A 17,891-nucleotide genomic window follows, 5' to 3' on the forward strand; every position below is an offset into this window, starting at 1 on the left:
CCATAATAGCATTATGGGTGTACCTACAGCACATGAACTGCAGCGGTTCAAGAAGGCAGCTCACCACCACCTTCTTGAGGGCAATTAGGGATGGGCAATAAATCCTATGAATGAATAAAAAAAAATTTATGCAGTTGCAATATTTGTTAATTGATCTAAAGATCAAATGCATTGTTCTTTTTTATAGAGAGAATAAGTACATTCCACCAGGGCAAAGGAATAGGGATGCAATGTCTTGGGGAAGTACACGACAACATTCACCAAGGATTGGACAAACCGGTTCGGGCCCACCTCCATCCCGGGCTGGATCTCATACACCAGATTATAGTCCTAATTCTGGAACAGATCAAAGAGTTGTTAATGGAGGCAAGTATTTATATTTAATTTAAGGAGGAGACATTTATCAAATATGTCACTTGTAGACGTGACCAGTATAATCCAAAATTTCAGTAGTTCAGTGAGTAAAGTCATAAGGTTGTCCAAAGTTATAAATTGTCCTTTTACGTTGATTCAGGTAGACGTTTTGTGCCCTTTTAAAATAGGCATTGAAATATGTATTGAACTTATTGAAAACAATTTGATGTACCTTGGGCCTTAATTTTGTTTGCAGTGACAAATGTGCACTTTTTGACTGTTGCACTGCTTATATAGTACATCATATAATTTGAATAATGGTTTTGTGCATGATTAAATCTAAATCAGTTTCAAGGAAGAGGCTTGTTTGGTTTTCACTTGGCGGGTTCAGTCCTGCTCCACACAGGCACCTTTTATTGTTTGTGTTGATATACCATCCATGGTGACAGAGATTTGAAAGCATGGATACAACAATATTTATGAGATGAGCAGAAGCCATTTTCGTAACTATATCTTTCTGATAAAAGATTGACACATTACTGTGTTGTGAGTTTCAAAAGTTCTCCAGGGCTCCTTAGTGATAATGTTTGAGTTCGTTTATATTCTAATATTTAACGTTTAGCAAGTTTGTTTTCAATTATTAGTCTTAAAGTTCATGCCCTTAGAAGTGGATGCGTCTTCCCTTCTTTCCCTCACAAAAAACTGCTTACTTAACTTAATGTAAACCACAAAGCAGTTTTAGCTATAGTCTTCAGAAAAAAAAGCACACATGGCTTTCTTTATTAAATGTACGGTATTTTACTGCACACAAACGTAATGTGCTACAAAATATTTCAATACCAACTCTTTGGATTATTTAGCATTTAGGAGTTGGTTTATATGCATAACCAGAAGTTGCAATCTATACATTTGTATTGCCAAAGACATTTGCCGTACAATTTTCCAGTACACCAAAATGCCAAACTTCCATCAACCCGCAGCTAGTTCCTTACCACATGACAATCAGTACAAATTGTAGCACAGCTGGTAATACACCTGAATATTAAGAGCACGTAAAATTTTCTAACAAAATGTGCTTTTAATTAGATTTGGTTTCTCAGAATTCACTGGACAATATCAAGGGTTGAACACATGGGCAGCAACAGAAGTTCTTCAATGAAATTGAAGTGTATATTTGAACTTTTAAGTGTTTGGCTTTTATAAAAACAATATTTTTGTGAACTTTAAATTTGCTATTGGTAAGTCAAATCTTAAGTTTCTATCTTAATATTCACAACAATTATCCACACCTATTTAAAAAAATACCACATTGATATCTGATTTTTGAGGTGGTATGATTTCCATCCCCAGTGTAAGAATCATCTTATTCAAATATAAATACATCTATGGATTCATTTTAATAGTCCTCACCCAGTAAGAGGATATTGTGAGAGGCAGTAGATTAACTTGCCATCATTTCCTCTCTAGGAACTGCATTTCATCCAGTCAGGCTAAAGAGATTTTAAAAAACTCTCTTGCCTGAAAGAATTTTGTGTGCTTGATAGTTTTTGAACTTGTTCCCACTGGCTGTAAGCCCACAGCGCAACATTATTTAGAATTTTTCCATTTTATTTGTGTTCCACAAAGATGGCTGATATGGAAAATAGAAAAAATAGCAACAGTGGACTCCTGCAGTTGGAACAGGGTTAGATTGAGAAAGAAAAGGGCATGCACCTTTTTTTCCATTTGGTTGTACCAAACCATCATGTGCTTTATGTTGATATTAAAAACCTGAATTGAGGTGTTCTGTTCTTACTGTTAGCCCTGATGAGTCAGTTGTTTCTTCCTCTCGCCTCACTTTTTTTGTAGCTTCTAAGTATTCCTTTTTAACAAAATGAAAAGAAACATGTAGATTCATCACCCTTGCAACTTACATTAAATAAATCTTTTGTCATTTTTTTTTGTTTTTCTGGTCAGTTGAAGGAACTCAGCAATCACTAAGCTTCAATGCCTATCTATAAAGGCAATTTTTCCATGATTTCCCCACACCCCTCCCCAAATCCCTATGCTGACTTTAAAATTATAAATGGCTTTCCTAATTAAGAAACAATTTTTTACAAGCCTGATTGCAGTGACAATTTTGTGCTGCAATCTGATGCATTTCTGAACTTTATGGTGTATATTTTAGCACCTCTCATTAAGTGGTGGCACACTACTTGTTGAAAGTGCCTCAGAACAAGGAACAAAGTCCGATTATGACCAATTTATTAAGTATGCAAGTTTGAGTCTTGATGTACATACGAAGTGCTTGCCTTTCCAAACACATCTTTCTTCCATTGAAAAATTAAAATAAAAAATCGTGGTTTTACTTCCTGAAATGCAGAGATAAAAAAACATAATTTTTTACAAAAGGCTGGACGTTATTTTCCTTTCTTTGTGCCAGTACACTGTTTATAAAGTGCTTTTAATGTTTTAAACATGCATAATGCTTTGAAATGTTGCTTGTGAAAACCTTAGTGCAAATTTATTATAATTATTTACTGTCTTGTAAAGTGTGTATATAATTTGTCATTTTCTGTTACTTGTATTCCCATATTTTTCTTTAGTTTTTACTTTCCTTCATATCATTTGTTCTGTCAGGTGTTGCCTGGCCATCGCCTTGCCCATCTCCTTCCTCTCGCCCACCTTCTCGCTATCCGTCAGCTCCCAACTCTCTTCCACCTCGGGCAGCCACTCCTACCAGGCCGCCCTCCAGGCCCCCTTCACGGCCTTCAAGGCCTCCGTCTCACCCCTCTGCTCATGGTTCTCCAGCTCCTGTCTCTACTATGCCTAAACGCATGTCTTCAGAAGGTACCACAGTTAGTCTGTCCATATATGTTTGTTTAATTTCTTTGTTATATAATGTTACAGTTGTGATTTTGTTTCTTACCCTGCAACATGTGTGATGTTTGAGAGCTAAACAAGTTTAATCCTTCTGCCTTGCCGTAACCAGCTTTCCTTAAATTTATATTTTTATATGAATGTGTATGCGAGAAGATTACGTGTGATGATCAATGGTGCATGTTTGTTACACAGTAACTTGAAATAGTAATTGTCTGAAATACAAAGGGATTCTTCTGGCATTCAAGTAGGAATATTTTTATGTGGCACCAAATCTGAGACATTATCATTTACAGGTTAGTTTGTTGGTGGAGACGTTAGGGTGTACTGTGGTTGGAAGAATAAATGTCACAAGCAATTGCAAGTGATCAGAGATCATAATGGCATTATAGATTCCTGATGACCAGTCCACAATCATATACAAATTGAACTTTTTTAAATGTGTTTTGGAGATTTTTTTTTACAGAGCTAGCCATTATATTAATGTTTAGATATTGCAGGGTATAAAAATTCAAAAGAATCTTTAAAAAAAAAAGTACATTTATTTAGCATATCTCTTGTTGTTTCTCTTCGCACTTTATGCAAAGAATTACAATAAGTGCTGTGACTGTTACGCAGGCAATTTGAAATAACCACTTAATGGTAACCTCCACTGTAAGATTCCGAACATTTCCTCAAGCAGGGGTGAGGATGCTAACTCGAACACAAGCCAAAAGCAAAATAATACGAATGCTGGAAATGAAATAAAAATGGAAAATTCTGGGAGTACTCAAGTTAGGCAGCATCTGTAGAGCAAGAAACAGAGTAAATGTTTCAGTTCTGATGAGTGCATATTAACCTCAAAGAATAACTCTGTTCCTGTCTACACAGATGCCACCTGACCTCCTGCATTTTCAACATTTTTTGTTTTAATTGAGAATGTTAACTGACTAGCTGACCACAACAGGCCTAGTTTCATTTCCGATCAAATCAGACAGTGAAGCCAGGTCACATTCTCTGGGTTACGTGCATGTTACCTTGGTTGTAATTATTTTATAGGGATTTGGGTGATGATGTCACCTTTGAGCTAAAACTGCTTTCAATGCACTCCTTGCTGTTCTTGTGTGTAAAACTGTGCATTTATTTCTAAAGTTAATTTCTTGAGGCATTGCTATGTGGCTGCTTGAGGGACCAACTTGTATGGCAGCTTCACTGCATGTACATGGCTGTTTGACACATTTTCATGTAAGAAATATTTATTGAAGCAAATGACTTTCAGAAGGTTAGTGTCTAAAGTATTTAACAATGGTTTATATTGTGAGCGATTATAAACATTTGAAGATGGTTAATTTTCCAACAAAAAGAAAAGTAACTTGCGGATATAGGATTGTGGGTATGTACAGCAGAAGTTGACATTTGTACTTTAAAAAAATAGTAAAAATCTTGCAAACAGCACCATGATACAAGTGACTTTCAGATATCTGAAGAATAGATCATGTGGTATGTACTCTAAATCGTTTAAATGTATCCTTGCATGTAAATAAAAAACTAATATCCCATGTATTGGCTGTGGATACTATAATGTCCCTGAACTAGAGAGGGGAAAAATCAGTCAAGGTTTCCTGGTCCTAATCACTGCTAAGTTACACTTAGTGCAGACATGTGCAGTAGGTGAGCGTAGGATTGAACTATGGGATGTAGCTATCCCACCTTCATAAAGGCAAATTGGCTGCCGATCGCTGTCTAGGGTCATCCATCAGGGGTGGTTTCTTGGATGAGGTAGCAGAAGGCTGCTGGCATTTGTGGAACTATCCCAGTTTGAATTGTTTTCTGGGGAAAGATGTAAAATCCTCTGGACCTGATCCTAGCCACAGGCCTGTTCTTTGTGGGCTATGTAATGATGTGTGGTGTCTGTTCTGATTACATTTGGAAGTTTGTTTTTCCATCGGCTTGTATTTAATGTAGCTAATATTGTTGTATGATTGACTTAGCACATGCTACAAACAAGCAGTAGATCAGTTTATCACTTAATTCATGTAAACACCTACCCCAATACTCCTTAGTGTAAATAGCAAAACATGAGTCATATCCATTGATGCTAGTGCATAAATCATTGAATTTGACATGGGATCTGATGGTCCATGTTGTATGCATTTTTTGCACAGGCATTTCTTTATATCCTTGCTAATGGTGGGGGAGCTGGGGGGTTCTGACCATCAAATATATTAGTGAGATGTATTACTGTACTTTTAACACTATCCTGTGACTTTGTTTGGGAACAGAATCAGGGTATAGTGCTAAACATGATTGCAACATGTTTCAAAGCCTCCAAATTGCAATGCCCTGTATGTCATGGTTAGAGTGGGAATGCAGGCAGAGTACTCAAAACTACCTAAAGATTGGGAAGCGCCAGGGTCTTAACTCAAGTGTAATTTATTTTGCTAACTAAAATACATACGAATTATATAAAAGTTATACCTGAGACTTGCTACATTTGCATCATGTTAAATGTACATCAGTTACAGCGCTTGCACCTTGTGATGGTGTGGCTAAATGCTCCTTCCCTCCTGAAGTTGATTCTCTCATTGAGGTGTTGATCTCACATTTCGTGTTTTGGATTTGATGGTTTGTAGTGTTAAGAGACTGGTAACATTTAAAGAGAAATTCGAAAAGCAGTGATCAACTGAAAGAAATTACATCACAAAATTCCAGGGTTTGAAACAAATGAATTTTACTATACAGGAAATGAGTAAAGCAAACACTAGTAGATAAATACTGTCATGGGTAAATGCTTATACTTTACATCGAAAATCACATTTATTTTAGGCTAAAGTTTTCAACCGAACCTCATCTTTTTTACCTTCCCCCACCCACCCCCAAGAAATTCTCTGACTATTTATCAGGCTGTTAAAGTTCATTCACTTTTCCTGGCCTGCCACAGCCCTCTGAAGTTCACTTTGATTTCTCCTGAGTGTTCCAGCTATTCTGAGGTATGAAATTTCATGGGATCCTTCTGACTAAGCAATCCTCCAATTTCCCTTCCAAAACTTCACCACCATGGACTTCTCAGCTCAGACTGAGACTTCAACACGTTCTTGCTTATTGCCTCCATGTCAGAAATACCCCTAACTTCTGATAGCCCTTTTGCTTCCAATCCACAGCTGTTAGCAGACTTTCTTTTTCTGTCTGCTGAATGAATTCAGGGTTTAGACCCACGAACCTGGGTGCTTCTCGCCCTAACCAAAAGACCTTCTGGAAAAATCCCACAGACAGCTTCCCAGAATTCCAACCTGAATCATTTATCTCTATGGAAACAATGGTTACTTAAGATGTCCAATAGATTTTTGGGTGAATTAACTTTTAGCTTCAAAATCAATCCTTTTGACCCTGAGGACTACATGAATAAGTTAAATTTCTAATGAAGTTAGGACAATTCTCAGATAAACTGCCTGCAGTTCCCCAGCTAAGTAAACGCCACCTACTGTTTTATGGCTTTCATCCTCCTAACTCTGACCTCAAGTATACTTGGAACCCTTCTAACTGCCATTATTTGAGATTATCTGGCAATTTCTAAGCTCAGCATTTTCATTACCTTGGATGTACAAACTTAGCCTTCCCAAAACTAAAAATTACCCCATAAATATTAACGTGAGCCATGAACTAGATGATCATGACAGCAGGCTTTCTGGAGAACATCACAGTCGAGTCTGATCCTCTTGTCATTCATTCAGTGTTCATGTATAAACTTTCAGTAGGGTTAACAGTGTAGCAGGTGAGAATCCTTGTTTTTTTAAAATTATTCCTTTTCCTATCTCTGGGCTCTGTCCAATTGCAGAATCCTATTGCCCACCGTACTAGCTCAATGAGGATTGAACTTGACACTTTCACGATTGTATAAAACAAAATTCTTAGCCATTGAGTTAGCTCCTTAACGTATGTTTTATGATAAAACAAAATGATCAAGAACCAGTGGAAAAAATGTAGCTAATGCATATTTTGTAAGTATTAGATTTTTATCTTTTTGTTCAAGTTTACGTTCTTTACAGTTGTACGTCTATCAAAGAGCACCCTGTACTGTTACTAAAGTGGTCTGTGATTTACAGACTAGCAACAACTTACATTTATATAGCGCCTTTAACATAGTAAAATATCCCAAGGTGCTTCACGGAAGCGTTATCAAATAATATCTACTTATAAACAAATAGTGAACCTTATTGTTTACAAACGTATAAGGTAAGAATGATGGTCCTTTAATCTATTTAGTTGATTTATTAAATCCATATATAAGAGCCATATGGAACATTTTCTCTCATTACTCTCAATATAAAGTTTCTGTCCGTCTATTCCCTGCTAACAGTTAGATGAAGTAGGATGGGAGGAGTTTTGTTTGGAACATAAACGCTGACATAGTTCAGATGGGATGGGTGGCCTATTTTTGTGCTGTACTTTTTATATAATTCTATGAATTAGGAATTTGTCTTTTTTGATTGGTTCAGATTGATGAATTCACAGCACCAGGTGGCAGTTTCCTAAATTTGTAATATGAAATAGTCCATAAAATTTCATTTATCCCAGTTCCCTTGGCTTATAATCTGTCCTGTGCATTTTTTTCTGGTTCACCACAACAGAGGTACAAAGTACTGAGCTTTAAAGTAGAAAGATGGTAAAACCTTTTTCATCAGTCCTGAAACCCTAGTGTATGGATAGAGTCAAGAATTTCCATTTTCTAAAACCTCAAGGATTTGCTATTGTCAGTCTGGCATTGACCATGCTGAAAATTGATGTTTAAAACCCATGGATAAAAGTTGTCTAAAGTGAAATAACTACACTGTGAATGTACAATGAGGAAAGTTTAAGATGAACAAAAATCAAATTGTCTGCAACAGGCCATAACAGTAAAGAGTTTCATTAATTAACCAATTAATTAAAAGCTCACAATATAAATTCCTATGGAATTAAAGTTTTCCCTTCAATAGATTCTGAATCCCTTGTCCCCTGGTATCATTGACAGATGTATGGTTAATCCCATGCACAAGGCAAAGAATTGCTGTGGTATTATGAACTGCAGTTATACACTATCTTCTGAGTACACCAATACTATAGGCCACGTGTGACTGTAAAGGTATTCAGTTGCTCACTGTCCATATAACCTAAATTTGGAGAACATCATTCTCTCCATTTTGCTTGCCATTTGTCGTGTACTGATAATTATATTTTGTCTTGTGAACAAGGTCCTCCGCGGATGTCTCCAAAGGCACAGCGCCATCCTCGACATAGAGGTCCCTCTGGTCGAACTGGCATGTCTTCAGGTTCAGATTTCATATCCCACAGTGTATCTGGAGAGATTTCTACTCCTGTACCACGAAATAATCCTTCAGGAGGGACTTGGTCATCTGTTGTTAGTGGAGGTAAATCTATTTAAGTTTAAAATGCTGAATTTAACACTGGTGTTTTAGGCTATTTATCAAACCCTGTGATTGCTTAACAATAACAAAGTGCAATTAGATAACGCCTTTATGCTTTGGACCATGAGATAGCAAACCTTTTATTCTTTCATGAGATGTGGGTGTCACTGATGAGGCCAGCATTTTGTTGCTCACCCCTAACTGCCTAGCTAGGCCATTTCAGTGGGCAACAAAGAGTCAACCACAGACCAGGTAAGGATGGCAGATTTCCTTCCCTAAAGGACATTAGTGAACCAGGTGGGTTTTCATGGATGATAGTTGTCATACATTACACAGACTAGCTTTACATTCCAGATTTATTAATTGAATTTAAAGTCCAACAACTCCCGTGGTGGGATTTGATCCCATGTCCCCAGAGCATTAGCCTGGGCCTCTGGATTAGTAGTCCAGTGACATTACCACTATGCCACCATCTCCTCATAAACAGTCTGGTTTGGAATGAGGCAATGGCAAGAGAAGGGATTGGAACTGTATCAAGACTACAGTGTCTGTGATGAGGTCTAAAGACCAGCTTTGGTCTTCCCAATGTTTAACTCTTCAGTTAATTGCGTCTCATATAAGCCTGGATGTTGATCAAGCAGTTTGACAACACATGGCAGTGAAGGGAGTTGAGAAAAGTAGTGGAGAGGTAGAGTTGTGTTGTTAATATACATGTGGAAGCTGACTCCATGGTTGTGGATAATGTTACCAAGGGGCAATATAAAGCTAAGGAACTTCCAAGGGCAGATCTTGGAGGTCCCAGGTAATTATATGAGGTCAGGAAGAGAAACTATTGCTACAGATGCTCTGGCTTTAATTGGATAGTTGAGTGGAACCAAGTGAAGGCAGTCCCAAAGAGCTGGACAATGGAGGAAAGACCATATCAATAGCTGTAAACAGGTTGAGGGCAAGGAGGAATAATACACTATTTGTGACTTTGTTTAGGGACATTGCTTTGGAAGGGATGGAAACCTGATTGGAGAGATTCAAACTTGGGACTTTCAGGAAAGATGGGTGTGGATTTAGGAGGCAACATGTTAAAGGACTTAGGAGAGGAAAGGGCAGTTGTTTGGAAAAACAAATGGGTCAAGATGCCTTTTCTTGAGGGCTGATGACAGTTTTGAAAGAAAAACAAATAGTACCTGATGAGAAGGAACCATTTACTATGTTGGCTAGCTTTGGGGGTCAGAAAGGGAATTTTGGTGTTCAGTAGTTCCATGGGTATGTGGTCAATTTAAAATGTTTGATTACATAGAAAGTGGATTTGTCAGTGCACATTGCAGTGTTTTATCAGAGTGCTTGTATACAGTGCATTCAACACAGCAAATTAAGCTCTTAAATTGTAGACCCATTTTAATTTGGTTCCTCATATATCCTAAAATTTGGGACTCCTTTGAATTTTGATGACTGTAGTAGAGTTGGATTGCACACCTGAATTAGATTGCAACTAGACTTGAGATGGATGCCCTCAGAATCTGCCTCTCCTAAGCTACATGAAATCAATTAGGACAGACTAAACCTAGTTCTTTCTCGTTATGAAGTTTTTAGAACAAATCTGCCAACAGTAATGCACTAAATTTATCATTACACTGATGTTATAAGCCTACAAAAACATGTGAATCAGGAGCGGGAGTAGGCCATTTGGCCCCTCGAGCCTGCTCTGCTATTCAGTAAGATCATAGCTGATCTGATTGTGGCTTCAATGTCACAATCCTGCCTACCCTCAATAACTTTTGATTCCCTTGTTAGTCAAGAATCTATCTACCTCTGCCTTAAAAATATTTAATGGCCATGTCTCTGCCACTTTGGGAAGTAGAGTTCCACAGATTCACGACCCTCAGAAAAAAATTCTCTTCATCTCCATCTTAAATGGGAAAATCCAAGCTCTTTCCCTCATGGGTGAGTACAGTGGAGCTTCGAGAGCAGGAGCTGATTTTCATGTCATGATTTCTCCATTTATGCTTTAAAAATTGGGTGGTGACCAAAGCTGCACGGGAAGGAAACCACCACTACTACTACCAAAGGATTTTGATTTAAAATTGCTACAATAAAATATAAATGTACAGAAATTTAGATTTAAACTGTGATTTTATTTTTTATATTATACTCTATCCACTGTTTCTGAAAACAAAATTAGAATGGTCCCCAACATGTTAAGTTAAATGAGTAGGACTGTATTTCAAGTTGATTTGAACAAAGTGAGAATTAGGGAAGTACTTAAAACTTTCCAAGTCCAAAGAACCAAACCCACGAAATTCAATCAAGATAAGTTTTTTTTTAAAAGTTCAAATCATGGTGGCTTATTTGGAATTTGAGAGCTGGGTAATTTAAGCATCCCAAGCATAAATGAATAACTTGTTCTTGAATGTTCAACAACAGCAACTTGAATTTATGTAACAGCTAAGGAAGCTTATTTCTTGGACCATTTTAAATCTGACCGTAATCTTCCTCAGGAATTTTAGATTGGTTTAATTGGAAGACACACCGTAGCTTGAGCTGAGTGGCCTTTTTCCATTTCATTGGTTCTCTTTTGTTTTTCATTGACCGTGCTTCATTCCACAGTTTTGTCACAATTGCCCTTAAACCATTTGTGTAATCTGGTTACTGAAAATGCTTTTTTTGTTTGAAACTATGTAACTTACAGCCACTGATTTCATTATATTTCGAATACTTTTTTTATAATTTAGAAGCACCTTGTTACTTAAGGCATGGTGGTTACTTGAAACTATTATTCTCATCCTTTGAAACTTCAGGGTCAAGTTCCCGTTTATCTCCCAAAACACATAGACCACGATCTCCCAGGCATGGTAACCAGCCATCCCAATATAATCCTGGAAATGCTTCAAGTGGAATGATCATATCTTCTCCTCAACCTGGCAGCGTCCCAGCTGAACCTTTAACCATGCCTGCTACTGCTGTATCTCCTACACCAGCCAGCCCCACTGCCAATAGAGCTGTCACCCCGTCATCTGAAGGCAAGTCATTTATTTTCCTGTTCTGCAAGTTTCGTGATATTCAGTGTTACATAGCACTTTATTGAATTTTGTTTATTTTGACTTGGTGAGGAAATTTGATACCATTTTAGTATATATATAAAATATATATTGATATTTTCTGTTGGCAATAGGGCCAACCTTAGTACATTTACCCCTCAAACTAGCAAAAGCTGACCCAACAGTTTTAGAAAAGGTGACCACTTCAAATTGGCCCTCAATAAAATATGAAATCAAATAATTCTGCTGGAAAGATGGTGCAGAACTTCAGCATCTCCTGCAACCAAGAGATCAACTTGAAACGCACATAATATCAGTCACCAAGACTGCTTGCTTCACCTATGTAATATTGCCTGCTTTCCCTACCTCAGCCCTACTGGCATTAAAATCTTAATACACTCTTTTTTTGTTGACCTTTAGACTTAAATACTCTAAGTTCCTCCTTGTTGGCCACCCTTATTTCTCCACCTTCCATAAATTGCAACTTGTCCAAATTTCAACTACTTGTATCTTGTCCAACATCCTCATCCTCACTTATCTATGCATTAGCTCCCTATGCTGAATTTAAAACTTATTTCTTCATATCTTGCCACAGTTTTGTCCACTAATCTTTACATCCTCCAATCATATCCTCTTCTCCTTCTAGCCTGTAACTCTGCCCTTTCTACAACAATTACTGCTTGTATTTATACAGCACCTTTAATGTAATTAAAACATTTCAAAAGTGCTTCGCAACTTTACAAAGCAAAATTTGACGCAACCTCATGGGATATTAAGGCAAATGACCAAAAGCTTAGTTAAAGAGGTCAATCTTAAGGAGCATCTTAAAGGAGAATGGAGAAGTGGAGCGGCTTTGGAGGAAAAGTCCAGAGCTTAGGGCTTTGACAGCTGAAGGCACAGCCACCATTGGTGGAGCACTTTAAAATTGGGGACACTCAGGCCAGAAATGGAGAGATATTTTGAAGGGTTGTGGGGCTGGGTAGATTAGAGATGGAGAGCGATGAAGCCATGGAGGCATTTGAAACAAAGTTGAGAATTTTCAAATTGAGGCATTGCTTAACCAGGAACCAATGTGGGTTAGCGAATATAGAGGTGATGGGCGGATGAGACCTGATGCAAGTAAGGTCGCAGACGGCAGAGTATTGGGTAACCTGAAGTTTACGGAGAAGACAATATGGGCTGCTGGCCAGGAGTGCATTGGAATAGTTAAGTCTAGAGACAACAAAGGCAAGGATGAGGGTTTCAGCATTAGATGAGCTGAGGCAGAGCCATGTGATGTTACAGAGGTGAAAATAGGTGGCTTTACTGATGGAAACAAAAGCAAAATACTCTGGATGCTAGAAATCTGAAATAAAAACAGAAATGTTGGAAATAGTGAAGGGGTCAGGCAGAAACTGTGGAAAGAAAAACAGAATTAATGTTTCAGGTCTGTGACCTTGGTCTTAATGATGATGTGGTCAGAAGCTCATCTCATGGTCAGGTATGACACAGAAGCTGTGTAAAAACTGGTTCAATCTCATGCACTGGCCAGGGAGAAAGATGGAGTTGTTGGCTAAGGAGCGGACTTCATAGTGGGGACCAAAGACGATTGAATATTAGGAAAACCCAAAGTCACTGGAGGAAATTTCTGTTGGACATCAGATAAGCAGTCTGATAATTTAGAAACAGTGGAGGAGGCAAGAGAGGTGATGGTGGGTAGGTGAGAGAACTGACTGTTTGTTTGTTTTTGATGGTGTTGACGAGGGACAGCATATAGGGGACCAAGTCTAGATCCTTGGAGAACACCACAAGTTAATGGTGTGGGAGCAGGAAGAGGAGCCATTGCAGGTGAATCTCTGGCTATGATTAGATAGATAAAAATAGATTTTTAAAAATAGTTAGATGAAAAAAATGAGAACAGAACCAGGTGAATGCAGTTCCACCCAGCTAGAAGACTGTGGAGAGCCATATCATTGATGGCATAATCTTCTGCCACTGCCACCCTCCTTTATGTAATTCCCCCTGTAAACCACATCAACTCTTCACTTGTCTCTACTTTTTATAGGCCTTCTAAAAACCCATCTTTTCAACTGTGCTTTTGGTGATCTCTTCTGAACTTTTGCAATCTGGCTCCACATTTTTGCCCTCATCTCTCTTATTCAGTTTTTCTCTCTTCCTGTTGTACCGCAACCCCCCCCCCGCCAACAACTTTAAAATTTGGAATGGTTTCTGCATTAATGGTGTTCAGTATATTATGTGCCAATATGTACCAAATTGTTCTGGTGAAAGGGGCAAATTAGCTTGTAACTTGAGCTGCAGTTATAGCCAATGTTCTTCACCCATTCACTCTCTGAAGGGCATACAGATGTTATAGGCAAGAGATTTATTTTCAGTGGGGAGGGTGGAGATTCTGCTGGCAAAATCAAGCAAGAAAAAATAATTTAATTACATTTTGAACATTGCATTTTCCTGTAAACCTGAACTTATGCAAAATTGTACTAGAACCTGGGGGTCACAGTCTCCGAATAAGAAGCTGACCACTTAAGACCAAGATGAGGAGGAACTTCTTCATTGAGAGGGTGATGAATCTTTGGAATTATCTAACCCCAGAGGACTGTGGAAACTCGAATCACTCAGCATGTCCAAAACAGAGATTGATAGATTTCTGGATACTGATGACATCAAGGAAAATAGATGGTGTAACAGTGGATGATTGGCCATGATCGGTTTGAATGGTGGAGCAGGCTCGATAGGCCAAATGGCCTACTCTTGCTCCTATGTTCCTACTGCCTGTATCCTAACTTGCACAAACTCTCATTTACCCACCACCCTTGCACTTGATGACCGACATTGGTTACTGATCTAGAAATGCCATGATTTTAAAATTCTCACCATTGTTTTCAAATCCTTTCATGCAACATCACCCCCAGTTGTTTGGTTACTGTCAGACTATTTGCTTAAGTAGGCCAGGCTTTAAAATTTTGCGTGGCAATTCAGAGGCTGACTTGTGCTTGGCTTGCACAAGAACCTCCAGGTTGTTGTAGCTTAGCCTAACATCAACAGGAAGGGAAGATACTAGAGTTTATTATGAAGAATGTGATAACAGGACACTTGGAAAATATCAACGGGATTAGACAATTTCAGCATGAATTTATGAAAAGGAAATCATGTTTGGCAAACCTACTGGAGTTTTTTGAGGACATAACTAGTAGAATGGATAAGGGAAAACCAGTGGATGTGGTGTATTTGGATTTTCAGAAAGCTTTTGATAAAGTCCCACATAACAGGTTAGTGTGCGAAATCAAAGTACATGGGATTGGTGATAATAGATTGGCATGGATTGAGAATTGGTTAGCAGACAGGAAACATTAGGAATAAATTGGTCTTTTTCGGATTGGCAGTGGGTTACTGCAGGGATCAGTGCTTGGACCCCAGCTATTCACAATATATATCGATGATTTGGATAAGGGAACCAAACGTAATATTTCCAATTTTGCTGACAACACAAAACTTGGTGGAAATGTGAGTAGTGAGGAGGGTACTAAGTGGCTTCAGGGTGATTTAGACAAGTTGAATGAGTGGATAAATACATGACAGATGCAGTATAACATGGATAAGTTTGAAGTTATCCGCTTCAGCCGGAAAAACGGAATGGTAGAGTATTATTTAAATGGTGATTGGGAAACCTTGATGTCCTTGTACACCAATCACTGAAAGCAAGCATGCAGATACAGCAAGCAGTTAAGAAGGCAAATGGTATGTTGGCCTTCATTGCCAGGGGATTTGAGTACAGGAGCAAGGATGTCATACTGCAGGTGCACAGGGCCTTGGTGAGACCACACCTGGAGTATTGTGTGTAATTTTGGTCTCCTTACCTAAGAAAGGATCTACTTGCCATAGAGGGAGTGCAGCGAAGGCTCACCAGATTGATTCCTGGGATGGCAGGATTGTCATATGATGAGAGATTGGGTCGACTAGGCCTGTATTCAATGGAGTTTAGAAGAATGAGAAGGGATCTCATGGAAATGTATAATATTCTGACAGGGCTGGACAGACTGGATGCAGAGATGATGTTTTGTCTGGCCGGTGGGCCTAGAATAAGGTGGTCACAGTCTCAGGATATGGGGTAGGCCATTTAGGACTGAGATGATGAGAAATTTCCTCTGAGGGTGATGAACCTGTGGAATTCTCTACCACAGAAGGCTGTGGAGGCCAAGTCACTGAATATACTTAAGAATATAGATTGGATGTCGAGTGGTATGGGGAGAGAGCAGGAATATGGCATTGAGATAGAGGATCATCCTTGATCCTGTTGAATGGCGGAGCAGGCTTGAAGGGCCGAATGACCTATTCATGATCCTATTTTCCTATGTTTCTATGGAACGTTGCCTCCGTGGCCTTGTCTCTCTGTTTCTTGGATCTCCTTCAGTCCTACTAACTACTTTGGATCTCTGCACTCCTCCAATTCTGGTCTCCTACACATTCCCAATTTTAATTGGTTCACCAATGGCATCCGTGCTTTCAGTTGCCTCGGTCCTAAGCTCTGGAATTCCCTCCCTTAAACCTCTGTGCTTCTCTATCCTCCTTTTCCTTTTAGGATTCTCCTTAAGATCTTGTTACTCAGGTTTTTGGCCAACTAAGCTATTATCTGGTTCATTTGTTAAATTTTATTAGGTAACACTGCTGTGAAGTGCCTTGAGACATTTTGTAACGCTAAAGGTGCTATATAAAATACAAGTTATATTTAGGAATCTACAATGAACATGGGTGTTGTGTTTCTTTCCTAAGAAGAAAAAGGCATTTGCTTAATTTTATTGAAAACTATTCTCTTTACCTTTTGAGAATTAATTATTTTTCTTCATATATTAAAAACTTTACCCAATTGTAGCAAATCTAGAATTTTCCTAAGATAAAAGCAAAATACTGCGGATGTTGGAAATCTGAAACAAAAACAAAAATTGCTGGAAAAACTCAGCAGATCTGACAGCATCTGTGGAAAGAAAGACAGAGTTAACGTTTCGAGTCTGTATGACTCTTCAGAACCCAGAATTTTCCTAATTTCCCCCTCTTTGTCTTTGCATCCTCTTTTCATTGTCTTTGTGAAACACAGTGGGACGTTTTTCTATATTGCAGGTGCTATATAAGCACAAGTTGTTTTATTAGTGGGAGAACACCTTTAATTTTCTTTTTTGGAAAGAAGCCTAATAGCACATTGGGGGTTTTAACCTGTTAAATGTAGGCTTATTCTGGTCACGGCTGTGAGCCAGTTTAGTTCTCAACCCCAACTAGTGGTATGTTTTTAAGGATAGAGGTATAAGATTTTAAAAATCTTTTTTGAAAAGAAGGTAAAATATATAATTTAGCTTTTTAACAGATTAGCTAGATCCATTGTTACCAAAAACCTTTTTCCTTCCCCACACCCCCCCTCCCCCTCATTCCAACACTCCTTGTTTGTTAGCACTCACGCCCCCTTCAATTTGACCCAGCACCCCACCCTGTTCTCCAATTCAAGGTCAGAAACTTTTCCCCACTCCAGTTCTAGCTAACAATGTTCTTCCACCTCCTCCAGATAATGCTGCACACTCTAATCTAATATGTGTTCTTAACACACTGAATGGTTTTCTCCCCCCACCTCCCCGAAGCATTGCACGCTTTTTTTTTGCATAAAAGCAAAAAGTGCTGGAAAAACTCAGTAGGTCTGACAGCATTTGTGGAGAGAGAAACTTTTTTTGTATCGAGTCCAATATGACTTCTTTAGCACTAAAGAGAGATGGGGTTGTGAATGATTTTATACTGTTGTAAGAGCTGGGGAGCGGTGGAGCCAAAAAGGTTAGGGATAGATAAGAGGGCAGGGCAATTAAATTAACAAAGATATCATGGAGCATAAGGCAAAGGGAGTGGTGTGATAGTATTAAAGGCACACAGCGTTGGTCCAAAGTTAATAGCAGAATAAAGGTCAGCACTGTCTGAAAGCAAAAACATGAGAGCAAGATACAGACTGGCACTGGGGAGGGGGATGGGAATCAAAATTGAGGACAGAGTTTATTGCCTGAAGTTGTTGAACTCGATGTTGAGTCCAGAAGGCTGTTAAGTGCCTATCAGAAGATGAGATGCTGTTCCTTCAGCTTGCATTGGGCTTCACTGGAACATTGTAGCAGGCTGAGGACAGAAATGGTGTGAGGATGAGAGCAAGATAGTGAATTGAAATGCTAAATAACCGGAAGGTCGGGTTCATGCTTGCTGGCTAAGTGAGGATATTCTTTGTGCTTTATAAAAAAAAAAA

General features: G+C 38.6%; 1 protein-coding gene across 7 annotated transcripts in view; it reads left to right on the top strand.

The window, feature by feature from the left end:
• Nucleotides 1-17,891, top strand: part of atxn2 (ataxin 2) — a 122,886-nt gene that overhangs the window by 84,993 nt on the left and 20,002 nt on the right. For 5 of the 7 annotated variants that reach the window (XM_041202055.1, XM_041202057.1, XM_041202058.1 and 2 more), the window contains 4 exons: nt 188-366; nt 2,974-3,183; nt 8,424-8,600; nt 11,390-11,611. In XM_041202055.1, the coding sequence (XP_041057989.1) occupies nt 188-366; nt 2,974-3,183; nt 8,424-8,600; nt 11,390-11,611 (788 nt within the window). The remainder of the gene's footprint in view (nt 1-187; nt 367-2,973; nt 3,184-8,423; nt 8,601-11,389; nt 11,612-17,891) is intronic. The other 2 variants (XM_041202059.1, XM_041202061.1) reach the window with 1 other exon arrangement.

This window comes from Carcharodon carcharias, chromosome 13 (genome assembly GCF_017639515.1).
Source record: "Carcharodon carcharias isolate sCarCar2 chromosome 13, sCarCar2.pri, whole genome shotgun sequence".
NCBI lineage: Eukaryota > Metazoa > Chordata > Chondrichthyes > Lamniformes > Lamnidae > Carcharodon > Carcharodon carcharias.